The sequence below is a fragment of the Pterocles gutturalis genome, unplaced genomic scaffold, assembly GCF_000699245.1.
Source record: "Pterocles gutturalis isolate BGI_N339 unplaced genomic scaffold, ASM69924v1 scaffold2026, whole genome shotgun sequence".
Lineage (NCBI taxonomy): Eukaryota > Metazoa > Chordata > Aves > Pterocliformes > Pteroclidae > Pterocles > Pterocles gutturalis.
In genome coordinates, this window is record NW_010097486.1 from 5,371 (window position 1) to 16,137 (window position 10,767).

A 10,767-nucleotide genomic window follows, 5' to 3' on the forward strand; every position below is an offset into this window, starting at 1 on the left:
TATTGGTACTATACTATACTACCAAAGATCTTCAAAAAAATAAATGCAATTCAGTTGATGTGGTACTTACAGTTATGTACTTTGGAAAAAATTACTTCCATTTTGCTGGCGAAGAGAATTATAAAAAGCTGTAAGCAGAGGAAGCTAACGCACTGAGATAAATATGATCTATTGAACAAACAAAGCTTGGCATAAGTGTTTTCCATAGAGGGAAAAACCCACAGTGCATCTCTAGTAGGCACTTAACACAAAGCCCCACTTAGTACCACAAAAATTTATGTACCAGTTCTAATGCACACTGGGGGCAGTAAAATTGAACTGTGCATCTTCGTTCTAGTTTAAAAAAAACAACCAACAAAACCTACTTTCGCACACACACGCACACACACAAGCGTTTTTAAAAATCTGTGACTACTACAAGAAGTGGCAGAACTTTATACATTTCAATATTTGCAATATATACTACATTTACTGTATTTTTTTTTATTAAAAGCTTTTAAGGACATAAGTATTTGACCTCATAATGAGACATATACACAGCTCAAAATGAGCATTACGACAGCAATTTAAACATTCCTGTGAGTAGCTGAAGAATCCCATTTCACGCTTTTGCATTACTTCATATTTATGTTCACTGCAGGTACAATCCATGTGGTGACACTCAAAAGACATGCATTCTCTGCAGAAGGCACGACCTGAAATACTATTATAAAATTTAGGACTAAACCAGTTCACTGAGCCCTTCTCTGTAAGCCCACTTGTCAGAGGAAGCAGAGACCGGGGGAGTGTGAAGACAAAACATTTACGGTCACCTGCTCCCACTTGCTGACTCACGAAGCGCTGGAGCCCAGGGTCAAGGAGAAGACCTTGCTGTAAAAGCCTTCACTTGTTGTTTATAGTATTTTAGGGAGTATTTAATTAAAATATCATCACTGTTCAAGAGCCTAGTTTATTTAATAATGCTATTTTATAGTAAGTAGAGGACAACTCTGAATGATGGCAGGTTTTTTGATTCCGTTAAAAACATGATTTAGATATGGACAGCATTTAAGAGAATCAGCTGTATATAAATTCATCCACCAACGAAGGAAGCTTCTCTAAATCATAAGCATCGAAGAGGTCACTGATGCCTTCTTCATCCCCTAGGCTTAGCAAATAATCTTCCTGAAGCAGAGGAGGCAGCAAATTCACAAATGGTCCTTCAAAGTTTGAGGGAATTTGGTCCTCGGTCTGCTGGAGAAGGTTGGCTGGAGAAGCCAATGGAGAGATTGTTGCCATATTTACTGAGCAGTCACCTTGTCCTGAGTTAGCAGAAGCCACTTCTGTAAGAAGAGGGAGAGGGGGAAAAAAAATAAAGATCACACATCTAATCTCAGTAGAAATATTAGACACAGATGAAACAAAGTAATCCCTGCAATACAGGAAGGGCCTTTCATAAAGCATCATGGCCTCAGCATAATTTCTACTGTCCTATTTGAAAACACAAAAGGAACAAAGTTGTTTGTTTCTTCAGTACTGCATAAACTTAGGTTACATAGTTCCAAATGATATTCACATATGAAACTTATTTTAAACAACTGATGCAGAAGAAAATGTATTTCCTGCTATACAAATTAGAAAGGCAGAGTGGACAATGGATACCTTAGCTTTTCAGTTCTTAGAAAAATCAAGCCAAGAACTGGGTGTCTGAAGTTCAAAATGCAATCTTGAAATGAAAGCATGAAGGAAGGCCATCAGTATTACAAAGAAATAATTTTACCTTTGCAAATGGTTTTGGAAATATTTCCGTTGTGGTCCTGACTGTAGGTTTTCATTGGACTGAGGGCATCGTTTTCCTCCGGGCACAGATAAACTTCAATAGGTCCTTGAGTACTAGATAAATGTATCAATGCACTCTGCTAACAAAACAAACGTCAGCAAGATGTTAGACCACTGAACACGACAGACTTTTGATGATACGGAGTAACCTCTTACTGGGGTGTGAGCGTTTAGATACACTTTTTACAAATCAAAAGAACCTGAAATCCCCCATGCATTTTTTTGAAGATGTGAGAGGCCTGGCTGATGTATCTTGCAGAGAACATAAAAGCTTTTCCCAAAGCCTGTAGTGCACAAAACTCAGAAGCCCACTACTTCATGGGTTGTATCATAGCCAGTGAGGTATAAAGGACTGATAGAACCCTAATAACCTGGAGCGTTCTGATGGAATGGAACTATGCGATGCAAGTCACAGGTTTTATTATTATTCTTATCAATGTTATTGGATGGATTTGTGCAAATGTTTCTGCTTTAAAAGAATGCCAAAACATCCTCCTCACCCAAAAACCTTCAGCACTAATTCACATTGAACTCAAATAGCTGGATCTAAGTTCACTCTGTTATCAGGGAAGTTTTTCCAAATTAAAAAAAAAAGCCATTTTCTTCACCCAAACTTGTTTATATAGAGGTATATATATATATACACACACGTATATACACATATATATGCACACACACACGCATACATATGAAGTCCTTCTGCCCCCTCAAGGCAGCAACTCCCATTTTGATGGTGTTTGAGTAACACGAACTCCAAATTTGTCTCAAGAGATGATCTTTCACACATTGATGCAATACAAGATGACATATATAGACAGAAAATGTGCAAAGTTGCTCTTTGTGTTATGAACCAAACGTAAATGGCTCCAGTTCAAAATAAACCTGCTCCAGCTATAGTGCATTAATAGTTTTAAAAAGCATGAATACAGGAATTATATACCTCTTTGCAGACTTGTTTCAAATCCATTTTATTGTGCCCTTTGACAAAAAGTTCCTTGTATGATTTGCATTCTGATGGTTATATAGTAGAATAGTCCGTGTTTACAAATACGGAGAACAACAACTGCACAGGGATACCCCAGGGCAGAGGAAACAGGAGTACTTTGGGCAGTGCTGGAGGTAAGGAGAAAAAAGGAGATGGGGAGAGCAGGAGCTGGAGAAAGGACTGTTGAGTGATTGAAGTCTGGAAAAAAGGGCACCAAAATGTAACTGCAAAAGAGAAGGAGAAATGGGCCTCCTACTGCCTGAAGCTGAGAATTAAATGAGTAAGTTGGGTATAGGGGATAAGGGAGGTCTAGGCACTAGTTTTAGTGATTGTGTGCATCTCTCTCTACCCGCTGGATTCCACTGCATTAACAAAGCATAACGCCTAGGGGAAAGAAACAGGAAAGCAAGCAACAACAGTATATATTTATGGATACTTCCTTGCTGCAGCAAAATGATTGTTTCGTCGAAAAGCCGCACCTAGGTTCAAAGGGGAAATTAAGGACAAAGGCAGGGGAAAAAAAAAAAAAAAAAGGATGGAAACCATATCATCCATCAAACAAGGACAGGCCTAAACAAGTAGGAATAATGTTAGGAAAAGAAGTGGCAGGGAACCTGGAGTCTGTTCCTGCCAGCCCAGCAGCAGGTGGCCCTGGGCTCAGTGGAACCAGCCCAACGGCAGGGATGAAGGAATACCGTAGAGGTATGAGCACAGCATGGAGATTTCTGGGGTTTAGCCCTATGCCCAATTGCTCCTTGAGAGAACAAATGAGATACAGTTTGAATCTCTAAAGCAGTGGCTTGTGCAAATTATTTACATTTGCCCAACATACCTGGGTCTGGCATAACGACTGGGAATTGTAAGGCAGCTCGCTTTTGCCACCAAGAGATAAAATCCCAGGAGCAGCTGAACCACGTGGTTAAATCATGAGAGGAATGAAGAAAAGTAAAGCTACTCCCTGAGGATATCTTGAAAGGAAAGCCAACTGAAGCATTTTTCTCTGCAACTGTGACATCAGGTAAGGGAAGGGAGAAGCAGCTGAATTACCCTAGACATCTACCTGAGATAAGGAAAAGAAACAAAATGAGGACAAAAGAACGAGAGCCAGACACCTCATACATAAAAGCTGGCACTCAGAGACAGAGATTGTGGCTGGAGTAGCAAGGGGCAACAGATGAGGGACACAGCTTAACACAGCTTCAGAAATAGAAGTACTTCTAATAAAATAGGAAAGGAAATCCCTATGCCCTACAGACTTCACGACAGCAAACAAAAAGTGCACTAGCAGAAAGTACAAAATTTTACACAGATGTGTAAAATGAGTGCCAATGAAGCAAAGATGATGATGGAAGAAGGAAGGGCAAGAATGGATTCTAGGAGTAAAACTCAAGTTTTTACAATAACTGTAATGCTTCAGAAAAGAAAATCCTACATGAAAACATATGTCGCAATAAATTAGGATACCAGTAAAATAAGTCATCAAGATGCTTACGGCACTGAGTTATCCATGAACTTTGTAACTAAAACTATATAAAGCCAAAAAAAAACCCCAGAAAACTGAATCTCTCAAGAGAAAGCTGTTACCAACAGGAAATTTCAACTGTCAAGGAAGAGCTCTTTGTTACATAAAGTATGGCAAAAGAGAACCACCTGTAAATAGTGTGGATCACTCTGAAGGAAAGCTGGAATTGGGAGAAAAGGAACAAATAGTGAGTGCTTTGTGTGAAATGATTTTTAAAGACTCTCCTTCCTTTTTGAAAAAAAAACACCACCTCCAAAGCATGCAAGACAGATGAATGTAGGACTGCACGCCAATATAATCCAACTTGGGCATCAGTTATCACAGCAAGACTCACAACACGCTTGCTCCATCTATAGAAAAATGATACATAACTGGGCAAGAAAAGCCAGGTTTTGCTTACCTCCACTGGGTCAGGCACTTCAAGTCTTGTTTCCGGAGGAGCTTTCACAGCTATAACAGTTTGGTCTTTAAGGCCACTAATTTTTCTAATATCTTGATATGTCACATAAGCTAATGTAATCACTGTTAAGGAATTTTCCAGCCCAGGTTATAATATATTCAGACTATCAGAAGAGGCAGTATCCAGTCAATTATTTTTCCATTTTCTCATGGCTACGTTGCTCTCAGCCCAGAGTTTTCTATTCTCTATACTGGTTGTGATCACAGTGAAACTGTGTGAGAACTTCTCTCTGATCTAACAGCTTGGGCCACTACCGAGTGCCAAAAAGGATTTTTTGTGATGAGTCCTTTTCTCTCTTTTCCTTTACACACATAAGCTAAAGCTCAAGAACTCACAATTACTTGCAGACTGCAAGAAGCAACATTTTTTACACAGTTGCTATGAAAATGCATAATATATTTAGTCTTTTCTGTTATATGAAATTATATCAAAAAACTGCTTAAACAACTACTCTAAACAACTTGACAGTGCAGAAAGTTGATTTCTGCATAAGCACAGGATGAACGTGAATATTTTGCTGTTCAACATTATTTTGTCCAAATCAACATGAGCATTTTGGTGGGTTACTGCCCGGTGGTAACTCACTCCCTGACCTGGTTGTGAACCGTGAAATGGTCACAGTCACATGTGCTTCCAGCTCTTTAGTTTTGTCATCCATGAGACAGCATAATATTTTGAGATAGCATAATATAATTATAGAAGTAAAGAGCTTAATTATACTTTTTTTTGGGTGTAGATGTGAACAATTTTGGTAGATGTCTACTGTTACGGCACAGTAAGACAAACTGCCCAGGCTCAAAATGCCGATCCATCTCGCATCTGACTTGGGCCAAATGCAGAACAACAACAGGTCAGGGGGCAAAACAGCAGGTCAGCTTTCAGTCAAACGGCTTTTCTCAAGGCTTCTACCACACCTTTAGTAAGGTTTGCAGAGCACAAATTACAGCAACAGTAGTTGTCGCTATACAAACAAAAGACAGGATTGGGGGGTTTTGAAATAAAACAACAATCTTCATTGCTGTAGCTCAAAGCTCCCCTCGCTAATGCTGGGCATATCCCAAACCATTCAAGGTAGCCAAGGCAGATGAGCAAGCACACAGCTGGGGCACAGTGTTTTGGCACTACCTATTCATGAGGGGAAAATAAAAACACTTTCAAAAGCAGAAACTTCTCCTTCAGATATTAAGCAAAGGAAGAGGCTTCTCAGCTTCACGAGTGTTCAGTACACCACCTCATATCAGACTTCCACATTCCTTCCTCAATGGTCACTAGTATTATCAGTATACACAGAGTCCCAGAAGGATTTGGGGAATACAGTCTAAATCCAAAAGCATGAGGCCAAGACACTGCTAATGCCGATCCCTCCTCGCCCATCCCCAAGGGAGGCAGCAACCGCAGGGCAGGGATCTCTACCACAGCAAACAGCACTAGGAAAAATAGAGAATTGTAATGCTCAGTTTTGCTTTGCTTAAATCCCTTTGTGGATCAAGGCATTGCTGACCCTACTGCCTCTACACTATTCTATTATAGATTCTCTAACCAGGGGAACCTAAAAATTTGTTACATGTTTCAGACTAAACTGACTCCTAGCTTCATTTTCCTGTGTCTATAATTTATATACCCATCAATTTAATATAAAAAAATCATATTAATGAGTACACATACACACACAAGTCTTTGTTACCTTCGCAAAGACTTCGTTGCATGCTTTAATAATTTCTGCACATATAAAAATGGAATTTGCTCCGGGCTCAAAAGGGTTGAAAAAGCACAGGGGTTTGGATGTTGTCACTCATTGATCAGCTAAATTCTTGGTTCTACTCTATGTGAACATGGATGTTAATGGGCTCCTTCATACACCACCTTTTTCTCTTCTTTTGTTTTTTGGACATTTCAGAAGCATTACAGGTGCAAGTGGCTTAAGTAACTTTCACATAGAACTGTGTTAAAACCCGCTATCCAACTTCTGGAAATTTCTGATGGTTCACATCACATTACTTAGCAGAATTATTTGTATTGCAGAGCCCAGCAAGAAGACCCACCACCTTTGAGGTTTTGGCCAAAAGGATATCTCTGATTCTCTGAGTCCTCTGTTAGCAGCTTGAGGTCCAGGGTGCAGCTTTGGATTAGCTCATCCAGTTTCTTTTCTTCCTGAGTCAGTTCCATCACCTCCTTTGTGAGGCCTTGACGCTGTGCCAGCATGCCACCATCCTCTGACAGACTGCAGCCCCTGTGGATACAGAGGGGGAAGACACCCTTTCAGGATTCCTAAAACGTGACCCCGCGCTATGGAAAAGGCAAGAGGCAGAGCTCTTGCGGTGCAGATCAAGTCCTGGGCTCCTTCTCCCTAAACCTGCCTGTAGCAAGTCAACATAAACCATGCTTTCCAGAAAAAACATCTTTTTATCATCGCAAGACACTTTGCAACTACCAACAAGATGGAAGAGTGGAGCACTTGTAAGCTCATCCAAAACGCTGTTTCTTACTCCTCTCTCCTCTAACCACACCCTGAAAAAGGCCAAGGAAAGCAGGAGGTAGGGATGTGTGCCTAAAAAACTTACTCCGCTTGCAAAAGCAAATGAGTTAATCCAGCATTCAGACAAAACGATGGTTTCTAATTTCCCTGACAAACGCTATTCATACACTGAAAACTAGTCTTAACAGAAGAAGAAAGCTTTATCCTGACAGAAGGTGGTTCGGATGATTGCTTGGAGCAAAGAGTGAGTTAGAATGGAAGGTGGGAGAAGAAAAACACTGCTGCTCTGTGACAGTGAAATCAAAGGATCATGAATACTCACATCCACTGAATGTTGTTTTTGGATTTTTTCTTAATGAGATGGATGCCTTCCAGTACATTGGTGATATCGTAAATCCTCCTTTTCTGAACCTTGAGGACCTCTGCTGCTCTGTTCAAATCTAAGACCCCATCAGGAGACTGGCTCAGCAACTGAATGAACTTCTTTGTAAGAAGGCCAAGTGATGTATCATACCGAGTCTTTTCTGAAGGAGATTTTGGAGCTTGGAAAGAAAAGAGAAAAAAACCAACCCAGATAAATCAGTTTTCTCATTTTGGTTCTGAAAGCAGCATCCAGAAATGAAAGGATACCTATTACAGATATTTCTTTCATTTTCACTACAGAAATCTCTCAAACCTCTGCATTAAGACTCAACTTACCACTGGGTATTTATTTGTATTTCAAGATGTACTTTTCCAAAAGTCACAGGTACATGAAGAAATACATACATTTTTTTAAATGCAAATATTTCCATTAGTCTGACAGATACATATAGTGAAAGCCCAAGTAGAATATTGCTATGTGAATTCTTAATAGTATTTTTAGGACCTATTTATCCTGGCAGCACTACCAAAAATTCCCCTATGACTCTCCTTCATCAGGCTGATAGCCAGCTTTCATCAGGTTTTGATTTTCCCCTCTTGTAAGATAAAGTGTTTCACGTGCAATTAAGCAGGACTTAGGTGTACTTCAGTGGGAGAACACAATGACAGATTCCATCAGCGCCAGACTCCACAGCTTACAGAAAAGTCAAGTGAATTAGACAAGATTGACGCAAGATACAATTTATAATCATCATTTCTCCATAACTGAACAATGCTCAAACTGGGCGAGACTATCGACTTCTTTTAAATCAGACATCAGCTTGTATCCTACCAGACAACTCGCTGTTTTCATACACAAATGTAGCATCTGCATACTTCATAGATGAGCTCGTAAGAGTTTAAATACGTAGATCAGAATAATTTCCAATTCTAAATGTTCAAGACCTTTGTGTCAAGGGAAATGAGCCAGCCATTATGAGAAGTCTGCTGGGCTGGTACATCTCCAACCTTTCATTTGCTTCAAGTATTCTGCAGGATGGATCACAGGCTGAGCTGGGGGTCATTTTCTTGTTTTCAAGGCCCAGGTGCCACATTTAATTGCAGAAGTCAGTCAAAACTGCAATCTTATCTGAATGCAAATATTTCAGGGCAGTCTAAATGTTTTCACGGATATGATGGCTTTTCAATGAAAACCAGTTCATTGCCTCTTTGCAAAGAGAACCTGCTGTATCTCATTCTTTCACAGACTCAGGGCTTGTCCACACTGGGAAATGGAGGAAGATTCACATCATTAGGAGTCCTTACGAATTTAGAGCAGGGAGGTTTTTTGTTTGTTTTCATTTGGGATTTGGAAAAGAGGATCACAGTGAGAAGAGCGAGAAGCTACTTGGCCCCCACCTAAAACAGCAAGGAAGTTTTCTGGACAGCCTTATCAACACTGCAGCAGCATCCTATGCTCCGAATGGTACTGAACTTCTGTGAGAACCCACTTCAAATTACAATGGACTTCAATTTAGCTTAATGACATTTAGTTTAATTAAAACAACGGTGGTTGGTTAACTTGTCCACTTTAAGTTTGTATCTTCAGCTGATTTCACTTTTTCCATCTGCCTCAATAGAACCAAGACAGACTAGTGAGGTGGGACAAGGACCCATTTGCACATCTTGCCCTCCCGTCACTACTGCTGCTGTCCCAGTCCTCCTTTTTCCCCATTCCCTTCCCTCTGAAAGCATCATTCTCCTGCTAAAACAAACAAGATGGCAAGGCTACACCTCTATCTCCTATTGCAAGAAACCTACTGCCCAAGGGCAACAGAGATGTGCAAAAAAAATTAATACTTGCAGCAACCAAGCAGCAGCAGGAGTCATATTGCAGGGAGAGATGGCAGCTCAGAGGCCACAGAAAGCATTTAGCATGCAGCGCTGCTGGGGCACAGCTACCGCTCTTTGCAAATCCCTGCCTGGGAGAAGACGCCTTGCCCATCAGCTGCTGTAATTTTAGTGAGGAAGGAGGAGGCTGGCCTGATTGGCCTTGCCTAATAACTGGATTTGATCCCAGCATATCTTGATTCCATCAGCATCTACCTCTCCTAAGCATCCCCAACTTCACGTCCTTGGCTGAAGAGGTCCTGGACGGAGGGGCTGCGGTCTGCACAGGAAGCAGAGGGACAGACTGAGCATCCAGGAGTCTCTGTGAACTCTTCAGCAGCTCTGCCCCAACCGATCGATCCATGCACTCTGCATGGCTGTGAGGTTGAGTATGCTGCACGCACATCCAGGTGGGGACAGTAACACACACACACTTTTTTAGCCAGGTAATGCAGCCTGTTGTACCACTTCACTCTGATCTCAGGCTAGTAAAATGAAAAACTCAGTGCCATAGAGTGTGTAGCAAATTCCCTTACTTTTGGGGCTATCTGGACTTCTTGTCGCAGCTCTTCCTTTCCCCTTTGGAGTCTTTAGTCCTTCAGCAAGATACTGATGGCCACTTTCTCCTAGCTCCAGCCTTCGCTTTGCCTGTTAAAAAAAAAAAAAATCTTTAATTGATGGATTGTGAAGTCTATTTCACTTTATCAAACACAAGCAGTGCACTTTTCACAGCAAGGTTCTGTATCAGTACAGGCTCATACCCCATATTCCTCACAAGGGAATCTGAATATTTCTGGGAATCCAAAGGTGGACTTCAATATTTCACCCTCAAAGGCTAGGTTGATGCTTCTTAGGGGAAAACTCAGTAATTTTTTTTCATTTGAAAAGCTGTGCGACAGTTGTATGACCTGCTTCAGTCTAGTCTGGACCTTTTTAAATACCTATGAAAGATTTCTACCTCCCCTTGAGTTGAGAATGTTTCAGTTAAGAAAACTAAAGACATACACTCAAGCACATAGGTTTGCACCAACAAAGATACATTTCTTTTGAAAAACTTCTATCCATACAGGTTTGTGCACAGGTGGTGTTAGTGCAAGTTACATTTTTCCTTCCCCATTTGAAAGGGTGGATTTGACGGGACCAGTAACTTCCACTGCTATAAGCTTTCCATCAATGAAATACGAGGCATGACATCAAGGGCAGCACTGGACAACTGTTCTCTGCTCAGCAACCATTTTTTTGTCCTCGTTGAAAGCACAACCACTGCATTTATT

At 40.8% G+C, this 10,767-nt stretch overlaps 1 protein-coding gene across 1 annotated transcript; it reads right to left on the bottom strand.

The window, feature by feature from the left end:
* Positions 1-779: 779 nt before the first annotated feature.
* Positions 780-10,141, bottom strand: E2F3 (E2F transcription factor 3; the record flags this gene model as incomplete). The annotated part of the gene is made up of 6 exons (XM_010074086.1): positions 780-1,322; positions 1,760-1,895; positions 4,726-4,840; positions 6,857-7,015; positions 7,584-7,803; positions 10,030-10,141. Coding segments are annotated over 6 exons (1,008 nt in total), but the record flags the coding sequence as incomplete, so codon positions are not given.
* Between the last annotated feature and the right edge of the window lie 626 nt (positions 10,142-10,767).